The sequence below is a fragment of the Stegodyphus dumicola genome, chromosome 4 (genome assembly GCF_044657685.1).
Source record: "Stegodyphus dumicola isolate Sdum_Otavi_A_Nest chromosome 4, ASM4465768v1".
Classification (NCBI taxonomy): domain Eukaryota; kingdom Metazoa; phylum Arthropoda; class Arachnida; order Araneae; family Eresidae; genus Stegodyphus; species Stegodyphus dumicola.
Genome location: NC_140771.1, coordinates 30,079,492 through 30,098,707, shown reverse-complemented (window position 1 = coordinate 30,098,707; position 19,216 = coordinate 30,079,492). Strand labels below are relative to the sequence as shown.

The 19,216-nt window shown below is 31.7% G+C and overlaps 3 protein-coding genes across 3 annotated transcripts; all 3 read right to left on the bottom strand.

The window, feature by feature from the left end:
* Positions 1-3,531: 3,531 nt before the first annotated feature.
* LOC146997514 (uncharacterized) lies at positions 3,532-6,386 on the bottom strand. Its single transcript, XM_085814334.1, has 2 exons — positions 6,300-6,386; positions 3,532-3,945 (listed from the first exon to the last, which is right to left on the bottom strand). Exons 1-2 carry the CDS (start codon positions 6,384-6,386, stop codon positions 3,532-3,534), a joined length of 501 nt encoding a protein of 166 aa, XP_085670460.1.
* Positions 6,387-9,405: 3,019 nt separating this feature from the next.
* On the bottom strand, positions 9,406-12,263 carry LOC146997513 (uncharacterized). The gene is made up of 2 exons (XM_085814333.1): positions 12,177-12,263; positions 9,406-9,819 (listed from the first exon to the last, which is right to left on the bottom strand). Exons 1-2 carry the CDS (start codon positions 12,261-12,263, stop codon positions 9,406-9,408), a joined length of 501 nt encoding a protein of 166 aa, XP_085670459.1.
* A 3,019-nt stretch (positions 12,264-15,282) lies between these two features.
* On the bottom strand, positions 15,283-18,250 carry LOC146997512 (uncharacterized). Its single transcript, XM_085814332.1, has 2 exons — positions 18,031-18,250; positions 15,283-15,696 (listed from the first exon to the last, which is right to left on the bottom strand). The coding sequence occupies exons 1-2, from the start codon at positions 18,115-18,117 to the stop codon at positions 15,283-15,285; spliced, it is 501 nt and encodes a 166-aa protein (XP_085670458.1). The 5' UTR covers positions 18,118-18,250.
* Between the last annotated feature and the right edge of the window lie 966 nt (positions 18,251-19,216).

The following is a 19,216-nucleotide window of genomic DNA, read 5'->3' as shown; positions in this document are numbered from 1 at the left end:
TTAAGCCCTGGTCCTATCCACTTTTACCTATACTTTAATGGGTATTGCACCTATACTTTAATGGGAAATGGGATTATTTTTAAGTAAATGAGCTTAAGAATAGTCTTTAAATATAAAGATTTCACTTAAGAAATTAAATAGCACACATAGTTGTAAAAGGATAAATAAAATAATACTTTTGTACTGAAGTTATATAGAAATTGCTGTGAGTGTGAACTTTTGCAGATGACCCATCTGCTGCATGAGCTTGAAGATTTGGCTAATATAATTTACACAGCTAAGTATGTATAACAATATTATTTTATTTATCACAAAAACTGTTAAAAGTTTTGCCTATATTAAAAACAATTCTATAAATTTTCAAATAGTAAAGGGAAATTATTTACTTTATAAGAAAAATTATATAAATTTAAAAAGTAATCACTTACCAAAGAAGTCACAGTATTCCTTAAGGACAGGACATCACTTAAAAATTGTAACGATGTGTAAAACTGCCATGCCGATTTGTACTGCATGGCAGTGCTTGCACCAGATGTATAATTTTTTTTCTCTTTATGTTTCTCCTTTGTAAATTGAGTACGCAGGTTACTCCATTTTTTTTTTAAATTTCATTTTCTGGAACGCATATTTGTGTGCTTAAGTCCTGAAATGTTAAAATAACCATGCTTCAGAAAAAGTAAATAACTACTGTGCTTTAAATGATAATCTTTACTATTAAATAAATAGACAATAATGTTATGAAAACCGCAACAATATGAGTAAAAAGTACTAATACAGAATAAAGATTACTATAGTAGAAAGGAATAGTGTAATTTCAATACAAAAATTTCAAATAAGAAATATAAATATGCAAAATCTTAAAATAGCATATCATACTGAATATTAAAAAATACTATCGGTATAGTTTAATAACTAATACAGTTCTGAAAACTGTAATCATATTGCTATATCAGTTAATCAGCTAATAAAATTGAGCAATATTGTATTAAATTGAGCTGTAATTTGTTTAACCAACATAAAATAATTTTCATCACGAATAAAAAAATATTTGATGATAAAGTAACGGGAAGATAACTTACCAAAATAAGGGAATCCTTTAACTTTTTATTTTTATAATTTATGTTATTTGTGTCCCACAACACAGCATGGTCTCTATAAAAATCAATCAATTCAAAAATTTGATTTTCGCTCCAACGAAAAAGCGCCATGTTTCCAAAATGAGAGAGAAAAGCACGTGATCTCTGGAAGCAATCTAATTGGCTAGAGTCGCCGATTTTATCGTCGGCTAGTGAGCGGTGAACACTAGCTCTGAAATCGTCGCAGAGAACATGACAGATTTTTAGCGCATGCGCACATCCTGAAAATTGTTCCTCTGCGAGAAAGTCGGCCGATAAAATCGGTACGTGTAGACGGGCCTTTAGGATAATGTAAAGGTAGACTGTAATAAAGAGAACTATACGGCGTTGATTTCGTTCTGTAAGCGATGTATAATAATAATCCTAAGTTACGAAATAAATTATATTAGTAAATTAAATGAAAATCAAATTAAAGTTCATTTGTTTAGGATAATGAATTTAGCTTCAAGGACACAAATAGATACAAATTTGCATTAGACATGTATTTTATATGCCATAAAGATATCAATGTAAAACAGTGAGTAATTTCTCAAATTAAAAGTATGAGCGAATTCCAGTTTTAGAAAATCTTCATTTAAAATAATTATTTTTTCTCCCTGTGATTTGCAAATACTACTTTTATTCGGTAAATTATGAGAAATGTTTTGTTTAAATAATAGTTTTCTGTCTTCTTTTCCACCATAGCTGTTGTGAGTGAAGATAAATAGCTTGTAATTAGCCGTGACCCCGAACTAGCACCCACGTACGTATACGTATGTGGGGGTCCACAGGACGTATCATTTCTAACGCTTTTACCTTACATACAGTAATTAGCTTCTCAGGGAAGACTATTTACTCAAAATGACACTACACGCTTCCTATCTAGAGTCACAATGCAATTCAGACAGAAATCTATGGTAAGTATGGAACTAGGGGTCTAGTCTGGACACCAGTGGATATCGGAAAACAAGTCGGGATTCTCTTCCTACTCGACAGCAGACGGGAGAGCGAGTCTCACCCTTTGAAATTCCGTCGACGGAGAATGAAGTGGAAATTCCGCGCGGAAGTCACGTTTATTGCATAGCAACCAGTCTCTCTGATCTCTTCATTGTTCGAGACTCTGCATTGCATCTAGGAGAATATGGCTTGTTCCGACCAACGACTCCATATAACAGTATGTATCTCGTAGGTTCCGATGGGCCCAAACCGTTTCATGTATTTGTATTTCTGCCACATCGAACGTATACAATCTTAAGGACGAATCCGCTTCTCGCTAATAATATCCTTCCTATTTTAACCCATCTGCGTGTTTTTTCTTGCAAATATTTAATTATTTAATCAATCATTATTCCTACTTTATTGTTTAAAATTATTTAATCCATTGTTATTTTGAATATTTAAGCTTTGAATTATTTTAAATTGAGCTCCTCGTTATTTTTAATTGATTCCATTATTTATTTTACTAGCAATACTTAAATTTTAAAATACTTGTGTAAAAACCGCTACTTGTCGCATCGGAGACTGACACTTTACCAAATGTCGTACTTTTCTCCTTTTAATTCGGTTATTTGACATTTTCAATCATATCACTAGACAATCACAAAATTAATCTGGATTAATCGATTGCGCATGCGCCAGCCTGTTCCGATTGCCAAAACCAATTTACGTCTTTGTTCTTCTGCCACGGCTAACGTATACAATTTTAAGGAGCAATCCGCTTTTCGCTTATAATATGCTTCCTTTTTTAACTCATCAGCATGTTTGTTTCTTGCCGACAAAAGTCTTTCACCTATACATTTGCTGCTTTGACAGTTGCAATCATTGGGACAGTTCGGCTTCTTCTCCTTTAAATAATAGCATCAATAATGCAATTAATCTGCATAATAGCATAATAATTTATATAAACAAGAGCATCCGCGTTATAATGAATAGCTGCCAATTCGCAAAGACAGATCTCACTCTCCCGCATTACATCAGAATAAAACTCAGAGACAAAAACAGGCGTAGGAATGTCGCTCAACAAACACAAGATCCGTGAGGTAGAAGAAGGTTAAACCATAGCAATAGTACCTTGACCTCAGTGTACCATGACGGAGTAACGAGACGAAGCGCGGAATAAATTTGTGAACAGTCTTTCTCCCACGGGTCACTTGATATGGAGAATTTGCAAAAGTGCTTAGAAAAGGTGAAAATAATATTCGACCCATGATTTTTCATGAATAACAAACTAATCCATAGCCCGGACCAAATTGCTAATGTATTTGCAGACAGTTACGAGGAGCAGTTCAATAGTAACAACTTTCCCATCCATAATGATATTAATGTTTATAATCCTATTACGGACTTCAATAATAATAATTGTTCTGCTAATCTTTAGAATATGGCAACAGCCGGATAACAATATATGAATCGCGCGTTATTCGCGGCTTGCAGCGGAAGCTGAAGTTTGCAACCATTTCAACCTTCCGCTCTTGTAGTATATTTTATATTTTGTGTCTGTGAGGAGTTGAGGGTCACGGATTAGACTTAGTTCGGAACCAACAAAGGAACCGAACTGTGTAAATGTATTTGGAGTAGTGTTTTTTGATTTTAATATTGTAGAAATTTCTTCCAGTGTTGTTGTGGCTGCTGTGTAAATGTGATCGTGTTTCTGTTTTTTGTTTGAAGTTGTAGTGTTTGATGTGTGTCTTTTTAGCTGTGGTAGTGTTTGTGTATGACATAGTTCTCTCTGTGTCTCTTCAGTGTCTTCAAAATCGTTCATGTCAAACATCTCCTCAGAATGACTGGTAACTTCTGCACTTCTTTCTTGTGTACTAGTATCATTAAAATCCTGAAAATTAAAATAACACTTTAATTTTTACTATTACAGCTATCATTCATTCATATATAACAAATCATAATTAACAAGCTATGGGAAAACATGCAGAAATAAATATTTATAAGGATAATGAATATATTTCCTAAGCTTGATTTTTCAAGAGATATCAAAGTTGAATAGTCAAATATCTTGAATAAGAATACGAAAAAACCTCGTAATTCTGCTGTCTAAGTTGTAGCGTATTTGGTATCAATAAAAACATGCAATACATATATTTAAAAGAAAATATATAAAAAGTTAATGCTTATGTTTAAGTATGTTAAAAGTAACAAAATATTGACTAACTTATGTCTGATTTAGCTGTGAATATAAGTTTATAATTGAAAATGGTGTATATATATATATATATATATATATATATATAACTGAGAAGAAAGCAAAGCTAATAATTACTACAGTAAAAAGAAATAATTTGAGTGTTTTTAAAAGAACAGTATCTGTGCATGTACATCCCATATTTTTATAACTTTTCAATGTGAAGCGGAGTTGGACTTCATTTACTTGTAAAAACTTGAACAATATGAGTAAGATTTTGATAGTAATAATTACTTAAAATGCAATAAGAATTCATGTTTCTCTATTAATATTTTAAAATTAGAGGTAGTCACATATTATCTCAACCACCTTAATAAAAATTGCCATACTCTGCACATAAAAATTTCACCGGCAACCTTGTTCATAAAAATCCTTCAGTCAAGCAATGTTTCAATTGTTTATTTTTGTTGTATTTGGAATTCTAATGATTTTGACAGACATCGTAATTTTTTTGGGGGGAGTTGGGAACCTTTAACTTACTTTTAAAATATCACTTGTGGAATCTGCCAGCAATGGAAGAAACTGCAGTAAAAATTCTGCAGAATATAGTATTTTGTCACAAAACTGTTAACGCAAACAGCGATGAGATGTGTTTGGTAAACAGTTGATGTGCAGTACAAGTTTATGCAATTTATTGGTTTTTTAAGTGAAAACAGATCACTGTGTACATGGAGAAAAGAATAACGCTAAAAGTTAGAGAAGTATTTTGCAAATTCATAAGTGTTTTATTTTTTAGTACTTAACATATTAGCGTAATCACCTCAAGTTTGGCAAATTTTTATAAATGAAAAAGAATGAGGGTAATGTTGCTTGACTGAAGGAATGTTTATGAGCATGGTTGCCTAAAGTATTGTTATGCTCATGGTCGACAGATTTTAGCACATTCTGGAAATTTAAAAGAGCTTGTACTAAAGTGCTTGTGATAACATGTAAGATCCTATTTTTTAATGTATGATATAATTTTTACTTAATAATTAAAATTCATGTTAAGATTTTTCGGCTTTTTTCGGTAGGTCGATAATACTTTGCTGACTTCCTATCAGATATTTGGGAATGGTATTTTTTTTTAAAAAAAAAGTCATAAAAACCACTAACTTGTACCAGTAAGTAATTTTTACCTTTACATTTATAAAGACCACTAAATATGTGACAAGGTGGTTGTGCTAATACATGAGTACCAAAATAGAGTTACGAAGAGAAATTTAAGTACCTTAACTCTCATTTCAAAATAAATTACATATGCTTTTCTGGATGTTAGACTAATTGATTAAGACAATGCAATTCAAGGACTATCTGCCTATAGAGAGGGATGCTTCATAGAAGAATTTTTAGGGAAAAATGGCTCGTATCCATGTTCTGCATAGGAAAAAACAAAAACCAACCTTACAGTCAGCTTATTTGCTGGCATTCGAACACTGGTCAAATTACCAGTTATTTAGCAGTTTTACTGCTCAGCTATTTTGGAAATTATCAATAGAATATCATTCATTGGAAAAAAGATTAGGTCTTCATATAAATTCAAAATATAACTTCTACTAACTGTGACACTTCTGATTTTAGAAATTAAGCCCTGGTCCTATCCACTTTTACCTATACTTTAATGGGTATTGCACCTATACTTTAATGGGAAATGGGATTATTTTTAAGTAAATGAGCTTAAGAATAGTCTTTAAATATAAAGATTTCACTTAAGAAATTAAATAGCACACATAGTTGTAAAAGGATAAATAAAATAATACTTTTGTACTGAAGTTATATAGAAATTGCTGTGAGTGTGAACTTTTGCAGATGACCCATCTGCTGCATGAGCTTGAAGATTTGGCTAATATAATTTACACAGCTAAGTATGTATAACAATATTATTTTATTTATCACAAAAACTGTTAAAAGTTTTGCCTATATTAAAAACAATTCTATAAATTTTCAAATAGTAAAGGGAAATTATTTACTTTATAAGAAAAATTATATAAATTTAAAAAGTAATCACTTACCAAAGAAGTCACAGTATTCCTTAAGGACAGGACATCACTTAAAAATTGTAACGATGTGTAAAACTGCCATGCCGATTTGTACTGCATGGCAGTGCTTGCACCAGATGTATAATTTTTTTTTCTCTTTATGTTTCTCCTTTGTAAATTGAGTACGCAGGTTACTCCATTTTTTTTTTTTAAATTTCATTTTCTGGAACGCATATTTGTGTGCTTAAGTCCTGAAATGTTAAAATAACCATGCTTCAGAAAAAGTAAATAACTACTGTGCTTTAAATGATAATCTTTACTATTAAATAAATAGACAATAATGTTATGAAAACCGCAACAATATGAGTAAAAAGTACTAATACAGAATAAAGATTACTATAGTAGAAAGGAATAGTGTAATTTCAATACAAAAATTTCAAATAAGAAATATAAATATGCAAAATCTTAAAATAGCATATCATACTGAATATTAAAAAATACTATCGGTATAGTTTAATAACTAATACAGTTCTGAAAACTGTAATCATATTGCTATATCAGTTAATCAGCTAATAAAATTGAGCAATATTGTATTAAATTGAGCTGTAATTTGTTTAACCAACATAAAATAATTTTCATCACGAATAAAAAAATATTTGATGATAAAGTAACGGGAAGATAACTTACCAAAATAAGGGAATCCTTTAACTTTTTATTTTTATAATTTATGTTATTTGTGTCCCACAACACAGCATGGTCTCTATAAAAATCAATCAATTCAAAAATTTGATTTTCGCTCCAACGAAAAAGCGCCATGTTTCCAAAATGAGAGAGAAAAGCACGTGATCTCTGGAAGCAATCTAATTGGCTAGAGTCGCCGATTTTATCGTCGGCTAGTGAGCGGTGAACACTAGCTCTGAAATCGTCGCAGAGAACATGACAGATTTTTAGCGCATGCGCACATCCTGAAAATTGTTCCTCTGCGAGAAAGTCGGCCGATAAAATCGGTACGTGTAGACGGGCCTTTAGGATAATGTAAAGGTAGACTGTAATAAAGAGAACTATACGGCGTTGATTTCGTTCTGTAAGCGATGTATAATAATAATCCTAAGTTACGAAATAAATTATATTAGTAAATTAAATGAAAATCAAATTAAAGTTCATTTGTTTAGGATAATGAATTTAGCTTCAAGGACACAAATAGATACAAATTTGCATTAGACATGTATTTTATATGCCATAAAGATATCAATGTAAAACAGTGAGTAATTTCTCAAATTAAAAGTATGAGCGAATTCCAGTTTTAGAAAATCTTCATTTAAAATAATTATTTTTTCTCCCTGTGATTTGCAAATACTACTTTTATTCGGTAAATTATGAGAAATGTTTTGTTTAAATAATAGTTTTCTGTCTTCTTTTCCACCATAGCTGTTGTGAGTGAAGATAAATAGCTTGTAATTAGCCGTGACCCCGAACTAGCACCCACGTACGTATACGTATGTGGGGGTCCACAGGACGTATCATTTCTAACGCTTTTACCTTACATACAGTAATTAGCTTCTCAGGGAAGACTATTTACTCAAAATGACACTACACGCTTCCTATCTAGAGTCACAATGCAATTCAGACAGAAATCTATGGTAAGTATGGAACTAGGGGTCTAGTCTGGACACCAGTGGATATCGGAAAACAAGTCGGGATTCTCTTCCTACTCGACAGCAGACGGGAGAGCGAGTCTCACCCTTTGAAATTCCGTCGACGGAGAATGAAGTGGAAATTCCGCGCGGAAGTCACGTTTATTGCATAGCAACCAGTCTCTCTGATCTCTTCATTGTTCGAGACTCTGCATTGCATCTAGGAGAATATGGCTTGTTCCGACCAACGACTCCATATAACAGTATGTATCTCGTAGGTTCCGATGGGCCCAAACCGTTTCATGTATTTGTATTTCTGCCACATCGAACGTATACAATCTTAAGGACGAATCCGCTTCTCGCTAATAATATCCTTCCTATTTTAACCCATCTGCGTGTTTTTTCTTGCAAATATTTAATTATTTAATCAATCATTATTCCTACTTTATTGTTTAAAATTATTTAATCCATTGTTATTTTGAATATTTAAGCTTTGAATTATTTTAAATTGAGCTCCTCGTTATTTTTAATTGATTCCATTATTTATTTTACTAGCAATACTTAAATTTTAAAATACTTGTGTAAAAACCGCTACTTGTCGCATCGGAGACTGACACTTTACCAAATGTCGTACTTTTCTCCTTTTAATTCGGTTATTTGACATTTTCAATCATATCACTAGACAATCACAAAATTAATCTGGATTAATCGATTGCGCATGCGCCAGCCTGTTCCGATTGCCAAAACCAATTTACGTCTTTGTTCTTCTGCCACGGCTAACGTATACAATTTTAAGGAGCAATCCGCTTTTCGCTTATAATATGCTTCCTTTTTTAACTCATCAGCATGTTTGTTTCTTGCCGACAAAAGTCTTTCACCTATACATTTGCTGCTTTGACAGTTGCAATCATTGGGACAGTTCGGCTTCTTCTCCTTTAAATAATAGCATCAATAATGCAATTAATCTGCATAATAGCATAATAATTTATATAAACAAGAGCATCCGCGTTATAATGAATAGCTGCCAATTCGCAAAGACAGATCTCACTCTCCCGCATTACATCAGAATAAAACTCAGAGACAAAAACAGGCGTAGGAATGTCGCTCAACAAACACAAGATCCGTGAGGTAGAAGAAGGTTAAACCATAGCAATAGTACCTTGACCTCAGTGTACCATGACGGAGTAACGAGACGAAGCGCGGAATAAATTTGTGAACAGTCTTTCTCCCACGGGTCACTTGATATGGAGAATTTGCAAAAGTGCTTAGAAAAGGTGAAAATAATATTCGACCCATGATTTTTCATGAATAACAAACTAATCCATAGCCCGGACCAAATTGCTAATGTATTTGCAGACAGTTACGAGGAGCAGTTCAATAGTAACAACTTTCCCATCCATAATGATATTAATGTTTATAATCCTATTACGGACTTCAATAATAATAATTGTTCTGCTAATCTTTAGAATATGGCAACAGCCGGATAACAATATATGAATCGCGCGTTATTCGCGGCTTGCAGCGGAAGCTGAAGTTTGCAACCATTTCAACCTTCCGCTCTTGTAGTATATTTTATATTTTGTGTCTGTGAGGAGTTGAGGGTCACGGATTAGACTTAGTTCGGAACCAACAAAGGAACCGAACTGTGTAAATGTATTTGGAGTAGTGTTTTTTGATTTTAATATTGTAGAAATTTCTTCCAGTGTTGTTGTGGCTGCTGTGTAAATGTGATCGTGTTTCTGTTTTTTGTTTGAAGTTGTAGTGTTTGATGTGTGTCTTTTTAGCTGTGGTAGTGTTTGTGTATGACATAGTTCTCTCTGTGTCTCTTCAGTGTCTTCAAAATCGTTCATGTCAAACATCTCCTCAGAATGACTGGTAACTTCTGCACTTCTTTCTTGTGTACTAGTATCATTAAAATCCTGAAAATTAAAATAACACTTTAATTTTTACTATTACAGCTATCATTCATTCATATATAACAAATCATAATTAACAAGCTATGGGAAAACATGCAGAAATAAATATTTATAAGGATAATGAATATATTTCCTAAGCTTGATTTTTCAAGAGATATCAAAGTTGAATAGTCAAATATCTTGAATAAGAATACGAAAAAACCTCGTAATTCTGCTGTCTAAGTTGTAGCGTATTTGGTATCAATAAAAACATGCAATACATATATTTAAAAGAAAATATATAAAAAGTTAATGCTTATGTTTAAGTATGTTAAAAGTAACAAAATATTGACTAACTTATGTCTGATTTAGCTGTGAATATAAGTTTATAATTGAAAATGGTGTATATATATATATATATATATATATATATATAACTGAGAAGAAAGCAAAGCTAATAATTACTACAGTAAAAAGAAATAATTTGAGTGTTTTTAAAAGAACAGTATCTGTGCATGTACATCCCATATTTTTATAACTTTTCAATGTGAAGCGGAGTTGGACTTCATTTACTTGTAAAAACTTGAACAATATGAGTAAGATTTTGATAGTAATAATTACTTAAAATGCAATAAGAATTCATGTTTCTCTATTAATATTTTAAAATTAGAGGTAGTCACATATTATCTCAACCACCTTAATAAAAATTGCCATACTCTGCACATAAAAATTTCACCGGCAACCTTGTTCATAAAAATCCTTCAGTCAAGCAATGTTTCAATTGTTTATTTTTGTTGTATTTGGAATTCTAATGATTTTGACAGACATCGTAATTTTTTTGGGGGGAGTTGGGAACCTTTAACTTACTTTTAAAATATCACTTGTGGAATCTGCCAGCAATGGAAGAAACTGCAGTAAAAATTCTGCAGAATATAGTATTTTGTCACAAAACTGTTAACGCAAACAGCGATGAGATGTGTTTGGTAAACAGTTGATGTGCAGTACAAGTTTATGCAATTTATTGGTTTTTTAAGTGAAAACAGATCACTGTGTACATGGAGAAAAGAATAACGCTAAAAGTTAGAGAAGTATTTTGCAAATTCATAAGTGTTTTATTTTTTAGTACTTAACATATTAGCGTAATCACCTCAAGTTTGGCAAATTTTTATAAATGAAAAAGAATGAGGGTAATGTTGCTTGACTGAAGGAATGTTTATGAGCATGGTTGCCTAAAGTATTGTTATGCTCATGGTCGACAGATTTTAGCACATTCTGGAAATTTAAAAGAGCTTGTACTAAAGTGCTTGTGATAACATGTAAGATCCTATTTTTTAATGTATGATATAATTTTTACTTAATAATTAAAATTCATGTTAAGATTTTTCGGCTTTTTTCGGTAGGTCGATAATACTTTGCTGACTTCCTATCAGATATTTGGGAATGGTATTTTTAAAAAAAAAAAAAAAAGTCATAAAAACCACTAACTTGTACCAGTAAGTAATTTTTACCTTTACATTTATAAAGACCACTAAATATGTGACAAGGTGGTTGTGTTAATACATGAGTACCAAAATAGAGTTACGAAGAGAAATTTAAGTACCTTAACTCTCATTTCAAAATAAATTACATATGCTTTTCTGGATGTTAGACTAATTGATTAAGACAATGCAATTCAAGGACTATCTGCCTATAGAGAGGGATGCTTCATAGAAGAATTTTTAGGGAAAAATGGCTCGTATCCATGTTCTGCATAGGAAAAAACAAAAACCAACCTTACAGTCAGCTTATTTGCTGGCATTCGAACACTGGTCAAATTACCAGTTATTTAGCAGTTTTACTGCTCAGCTATTTTGGAAATTATCAATAGAATATCATTCATTGGAAAAAAGATTAGGTCTTCATATAAATTCAAAATATAACTTCTACTAACTGTGACACTTCTGATTTTAGAAATTAAGCCCTGGTCCTATCCACTTTTACCTATACTTTAATGGGTATTGCACCTATACTTTAATGGGAAATGGGATTATTTTTAAGTAAATGAGCTTAAGAATAGTCTTTAAATATAAAGATTTCACTTAAGAAATTAAATAGCACACATAGTTGTAAAAGGATAAATAAAATAATACTTTTGTACTGAAGTTATATAGAAATTGCTGTGAGTGTGAACTTTTGCAGATGACCCATCTGCTGCATGAGCTTGAAGATTTGGCTAATATAATTTACACAGCTAAGTATGTATAACAATATTATTTTATTTATCACAAAAACTGTTAAAAGTTTTGCCTATATTAAAAACAATTCTATAAATTTTCAAATAGTAAAGGGAAATTATTTACTTTATAAGAAAAATTATATAAATTTAAAAAGTAATCACTTACCAAAGAAGTCACAGTATTCCTTAAGGACAGGACATCACTTAAAAATTGTAACGATGTGTAAAACTGCCATGCCGATTTGTACTGCATGGCAGTGCTTGCACCAGATGTATAATTTTTTTTTCTCTTTATGTTTCTCCTTTGTAAATTGAGTACGCAGGTTACTCCATTTTTTTTTTTTAAATTTCATTTTCTGGAACGCATATTTGTGTGCTTAAGTCCTGAAATGTTAAAATAACCATGCTTCAGAAAAAGTAAATAACTACTGTGCTTTAAATGATAATCTTTACTATTAAATAAATAGACAATAATGTTATGAAAACCGCAACAATATGAGTAAAAAGTACTAATACAGAATAAAGATTACTATAGTAGAAAGGAATAGTGTAATTTCAATACAAAAATTTCAAATAAGAAATATAAATATGCAAAATCTTAAAATAGCATATCATACTGAATATTAAAAAATACTATCGGTATAGTTTAATAACTAATACAGTTCTGAAAACTGTAATCATATTGCTATATCAGTTAATCAGCTAATAAAATTGAGCAATATTGTATTAAATTGAGCTGTAATTTGTTTAACCAACATAAAATAATTTTCATCACGAATAAAAAAATATTTGATGATAAAGTAACGGGAAGATAACTTACCAAAATAAGGGAATCCTTTAACTTTTTATTTTTATAATTTATGTTATTTGTGTCCCACAACACAGCATGGTCTCTATAAAAATCAATCAATTCAAAAATTTGATTTTCGCTCCAACGAAAAAGCGCCATGTTTCCAAAATGAGAGAGAAAAGCACGTGATCTCTGGAAGCAATCTAATTGGCTAGAGTCGCCGATTTTATCGTCGGCTAGTGAGCGGTGAACACTAGCTCTGAAATCGTCGCAGAGAACATGACAGATTTTTAGCGCATGCGCACATCCTGAAAATTGTTCCTCTGCGAGAAAGTCGGCCGATAAAATCGGTACGTGTAGACGGGCCTTTAGGATAATGTAAAGGTAGACTGTAATAAAGAGAACTATACGGCGTTGATTTCGTTCTGTAAGCGTTGTATAATAATAATCCTAAGTTACGAAATAAATTATATTAGTAAATTAAATGAAAATCAAATTAAAGTTCATTTGTTTAGGATAATGAATTTAGCTTCAAGGACACAAATAGATACAAATTTGCATTAGACATGTATTTTATATGCCATAAAGATATCAATGTAAAACAGTGAGTAATTTCTCAAATTAAAAGTATGAGCGAATTCCAGTTTTAGAAAATCTTCATTTAAAATAATTATTTTTTCTCCCTGTGATTTGCAAATACTACTTTTATTCGGTAAATTATGAGAAATGTTTTGTTTAAATAATAGTTTTCTGTCTTCTTTTCCACCATAGCTGTTGTGAGTGAAGATAAATAGCTTGTAATTAGCCGTGACCCCGAACTAGCACCCACGTACGTATACGTATGTGGGGGTCCACAGGACGTATCATTTCTAACGCTTTTACCTTACATACAGTAATTAGCTTCTCAGGGAAGACTATTTACTCAAAATGACACTACACGCTTCCTATCTAGAGTCACAATGCAATTCAGACAGAAATCTATGGTAAGTATGGAACTAGGGGTCTAGTCTGGACACCAGTGGATATCGGAAAACAAGTCGGGATTCTCTTCCTACTCGACAGCAGACGGGAGAGCGAGTCTCACCCTTTGAAATTCCGTCGACGGAGAATGAAGTGGAAATTCCGCGCGGAAGTCACGTTTATTGCATAGCAACCAGTCTCTCTGATCTCTTCATTGTTCGAGACTCTGCATTGCATCTAGGAGAATATGGCTTGTTCCGACCAACGACTCCATATAACAGTATGTATCTCGTAGGTTCCGATGGGCCCAAACCGTTTCATGTATTTGTATTTCTGCCACATCGAACGTATACAATCTTAAGGACGAATCCGCTTCTCGCTAATAATATCCTTTCTATTTTAACCCATCTGCGTGTTTTTTCTTGCAAATATTTAATTATTTAATCAATCATTATTCCTACTTTATTGTTTAAAATTATTTAATCCATTGTTATTTTGAATATTTAAGCTTTGAATTATTTTAAATTGAGCTCCTCGTTATTTTTAATTGATTCCATTATTTATTTTACTAGCAATACTTAAATTTTAAAATACTTGTGTAAAAACCGCTACTTGTCGCATCGGAGACTGACACTTTACCAAATGTCGTACTTTTCTCCTTTTAATTCGGTTATTTGACATTTTCAATCATATCACTAGACAATCACAAAATTAATCTGGATTAATCGATTGCGCATGCGCCAGCCTGTTCCGATTGCCAAAACCAATTTACGTCTTTGTTCTTCTGCCACGGCTAACGTATACAATTTTAAGGAGCAATCCGCTTTTCGCTTATAATATGCTTCCTTTTTTAACTCATCAGCATGTTTGTTTCTTGCCGACAAAAGTCTTTCACCTATACATTTGCTGCTTTGACAGTTGCAATCATTGGGACAGTTCGGCTTCTTCTCCTTTAAATAATAGCATCAATAATGCAATTAATCTGCATAATAGCATAATAATTTATATAAACAAGAGCATCCGCGTTATAATGAATAGCTGCCAATTCGCAAAGACAGATCTCACTCTCCCGCATTACATCAGAATAAAACTCAGAGACAAAAACAGGCGTAGGAATGTCGCTCAACAAACACAAGATCCGTGAGGTAGAAGAAGGTTAAACCATAGCAATAGTACCTTGACCTCAGTGTACCATGACGGAGTAACGAGACGAAGCGCGGAATAAATTTGTGAACAGTCTTTCTCCCACGGGTCACTTGATATGGAGAATTTGCAAAAGTGCTTAGAAAAGGTGAAAATAATATTCGACCCATGATTTTTCATGAATAACAAACTAATCCATAGCCCGGACCAAATTGCTAATGTATTTGCAGACAGTTACGAGGAGCAGTTCAATAGTAACAACTTTCCCATCCATAATGATATTAATGTTTATAATCCTATTACGGACTTCAATAATAATAATTGTTCTGCTAATCTTTAGAATATGGCAACAGCCGGATAACAATATATGAATCGCGCGTTATTCGCGGCTTGCAGCGGAAGCTGAAGTTTGCAACCATTTCAACCTTCCGCTCTTGTAGTATATTTTATATTTTGTGTCTGTGAGGAGTTGAGGGTCACGGATTAGACTTAGTTCGGAACCAACAAAGGAACCGAACTGTGTAAATGTATTTGGAGTAGTGTTTTTTGATTTTAATATTGTAGAAATTTCTTCCAGTGTTGTTGTGGCTGCTGTGTAAATGTGATCGTGTTTCTGTTTTTTGTTTGAAGTTGTAGTGTTTGATGTGTGTCTTTTTAGCTGTGGTAGTGTTTGTGTATGACATAGTTCTCTCTGTGTCTCTTCAGTGTCTTCAAAATCGTTCATGTCAAACATCTCCTCAGAATGACTGGTAACTTCTGCACTTCTTTCTTGTGTACTAGTATCATTAAAATCCTGAAAATTAAAATAACACTTTAATTTTTACTATTACAGCTATCATTCATTCATATATAACAAATCATAATTAACAAGCTATGGGAAAACATGCAGAAATAAATATTTATAAGGATAATGAATATATTTCCTAAGCTTGATTTTTCAAGAGATATCAAAGTTGAATAGTCAAATATCTTGAATAAGAATACGAAAAAACCTCGTAATTCTGCTGTCTAAGTTGTAGCGTATTTGGTATCAATAAAAACATGCAATACATATATTTAAAAGAAAATATATAAAAAGTTAATGCTTATGTTTAAGTATGTTAAAAGTAACAAAATATTGACTAACTTATGTCTGATTTAGCTGTGAATATAAGTTTATCATTGAAAATGGTGTATATATATATAACTGAGAAGAAAGCAAAGCTAATAATTACTACAGTAAAAAGAAATAATTTGAGTGTTTTTAAAAGAACAGTATCTGTGCATGTACATCCCATATTTTTATAACTTTTCAATGTGAAGCGGAGTTGGACTTCATTTACTTGTAAAAACTTGAACAATATGAGTAAGATTTTGATAGTAATAATTACTTAAAATGCAATAAGAATTCATGTTTCTCTATTAATATTTTAAAATTAGAGGTAGTCACATATTATCTCAACCACCTTAATAAAAATTGCCATACTCTGCACATAAAAATTTCACCGGCAACCTTGTTCATAAAAATCCTTCAGTCAAGCAATGTTTCAATTGTTTATTTTTGTTGTATTTGGAATTCTAATGATTTTGACAGACATCGTAATTTTTTTGGGGGGAGTTGGGAACCTTTAACTTACTTTTAAAATATCACTTGTGGAATCTGCCAGCAATGGAAGAAACTGCAGTAAAAATTCTGCAGAATATAGTATTTTGTCACAAAACTGTTAACGCAAACAGCGATGAGATGTGTTTGGTAAACAGTTGATGTGCAGTACAAGTTTATGCAATTTATTGGTTTTTTAAGTGAAAACAGATCACTGTGTACATGGAGAAAAGAATAACGCTAAAAGTTAGAGAAGTATTTTGCAAATTCATAAGTGTTTTATTTTTTAGTACTTAACATATTAGCGTAATCACCTCAAGTTTGGCAAATTTTTATAAATGAAAAAGAATGAGGGTAATGTTGCTTGACTGAAGGAATGTTTATGAGCATGGTTGCCTAAAGTATTGTTATGCTCATGGTCGACAGATTTTAGCACATTCTGGAAATTTAAAAGAGCTTGTACTAAAGTGCTTGTGATAACATGTAAGATCCTATTTTTTAATGTATGATATAATTTTTACTTAATAATTAAAATTCATGTTAAGATTTTTCGGCTTTTTTCGGTAGGTCGATAATACTTTGCTGACTTCCTATCAGATATTTGGGAATGGTATTTTTTTTAAAAAAAAAAGTCATAAAAACCACTAACTTGTACCAGTAAGTAATTTTTACCTTTACATTTATAAAGACCACTAAATATGTGACAAGGTGGTTGTGTTAATACATGAGTAGCAAAATAGAGTTACGAAGAGAAATTTAAGTACCTTAACTCTCATTTCAAAATAAATTACATATGCTTTTCTGGATGTTAGACTAATTGATTAAGACAATGTAATTCAAGGACTATCTGCCTATAGAGAGGGATGCTTCATAGAAGAATTTTTAGGGAAAAATGGCTCGTATCCATGTTCTGCATAGGAAAAAACAAAAACCAACCTTACAGTCAGCTTATTTGCTGGCATTCGAACACTGGTCAAATTACCAGTTATTTAGCAGTTTTACTGCTCAGCTATTTTGGAAATTATCAATAGAATATCATTCATTGGAAAAAAGATTAGGTCTTCATATAAATTCAAAATATAACTTCTACTAACTGTGACACTTCTGATTTTAGAAATTAAGCCCTGGTCCTATCCACTTTTACCTATACTTTAATGGGTATTGCACCTATACTTTAATGGGAAATGGGATTATTTTTAAGTAAATGAGCTTAAGAATAGTCTTTAAATATAAAGATTTCACTTAAGAAATTAAATAGCACACATAGTTGTAAAAGGATAAATAAAATAATACTTTTGTACTGAAGTTATATAGAAATTGCTGTGAGTGTGAACTTTTGCAGATGACCCATCTGCTGCATGAGCTTGAAGATTTGGCTAATATAATTTACACAGCTAAGTATGTATAACAATATTATTTTATTTATCACAAAAACTGTTAAAAGTTTTGCCTATATTAAAAACAATTCTATAAATTTTCAAATAGTAAAGGGAAATTATTTACTTTATAAGAAAAATTATATAAATTTAAAAAGTAATCACTTACCAAAGAAGTCACAGTATTCCTTAAGGACAGGACATCACTTAAAAATTGTAACGATGTGTAAAACTGCCATGCCGATTTGTACTGCATGGCAGTGCTTGCACCAGATGTATAATTTTTTTTTTCTCTTTATGTTTCTCCTTTGTAAATTGAGTACGCAGGTTACTCCATTTTTTTTTTTTAAATTTCATTTTCTGGAACGCATATTTGTGTGCTTAAGTCCTGAAATGTTAAAATAACCATGCTTCAGAAAAAGTAAATAACTACTGTGCTTTAAATGATAATCTTTACTATTAAATAAATAGACAATAATGTTATGAAAACCGCAACAATATGAGTAAAAAGTACTAATACAGAATAAAGATTACTATAGTAGAAAGGAATAGTGTAATTTCAATACAAAAATTTCAAATAAGAAATATAAATATGCAAAATCTTAAAATAGCATATCATACTGAATATTAAAAAATACTATCGGTATAGTTTAATAACTAATACAGTTCTGAAAACTGTAATCATATTGCTATATCAGTTAATCAGCTAATAAAATTGAGCAATATTGTATTAAATTGAGCTGTAATTTGTTTAACCAACATAAAATAATTTTCATCACGAATAAAAAAATATTTGATGATAAAGTAACGGGAAGATAACTTACCAAAATAAGGGAATCCTTTAACTTTTTATTTTTATAATTTATGTTATTTGTGTTCCACAACACAGCATGGTCTCTATAAAAATCAATCAATTCAAAAATTTGATTTTCGCTCCAACGAAAAAGCGCCATGTTTCCAAAATGAGAGAGAAAAGCACGTGATCTCTGGAAGCAATCTAATTGGCTAGAGTCGCCGATTTTATCGTCGGCTAGTGAGCGGTGAACACTAGCTCTGAAATCGTCGCAGAGAACATGACAGATTTTTAGCGCATGCGCACATCCTGAAAATTGTTCCTCTGCGAGAAAGTCGGCCGATAAAATCGGTACGTGTAGACGGGCCTTTAGGATAATGTAAAGGTAGACTGTAATAAAGAGAACTATACGGCGTTGATTTCGTTCTGTAAGCGATGTATAATAATAATCCTAAGTTACGAAATAAATTATATTAGTAAATTAAATGAAAATCAAATTAAAGTTCATTTGTTTAGGATAATGAATTTAGCTTCAAGGACACAAATAGATACAAATTTGCAT

What these genes read in the sequence shown, in the direction of transcription:
- LOC146997514 (XM_085814334.1), bottom strand. Translation starts at nt 6,386, where the DNA reads ATGCAGTACAAATCGGCATGGCAGTTTTACACATCGTTACAATTTTTA. An exon ending in GGAATACTGTGACTTCTTTG is followed by an intron (nt 3,946 to 6,299) that starts GTAAGTGATTAC and finishes TTTAATTTTCAG; the next exon opens with GATTTTAATGATACTAGTAC.
- LOC146997513 (XM_085814333.1), bottom strand. Translation starts at nt 12,263, where the DNA reads ATGCAGTACAAATCGGCATGGCAGTTTTACACATCGTTACAATTTTTA. An exon ending in GGAATACTGTGACTTCTTTG is followed by an intron (nt 9,820 to 12,176) that starts GTAAGTGATTAC and finishes TTTAATTTTCAG; the next exon opens with GATTTTAATGATACTAGTAC.
- LOC146997512 (XM_085814332.1), bottom strand. Translation starts at nt 18,117, where the DNA reads ATGCAGTACAAATCGGCATGGCAGTTTTACACATCGTTACAATTTTTA. An exon ending in GGAATACTGTGACTTCTTTG is followed by an intron (nt 15,697 to 18,030) that starts GTAAGTGATTAC and finishes TTTAATTTTCAG; the next exon opens with GATTTTAATGATACTAGTAC.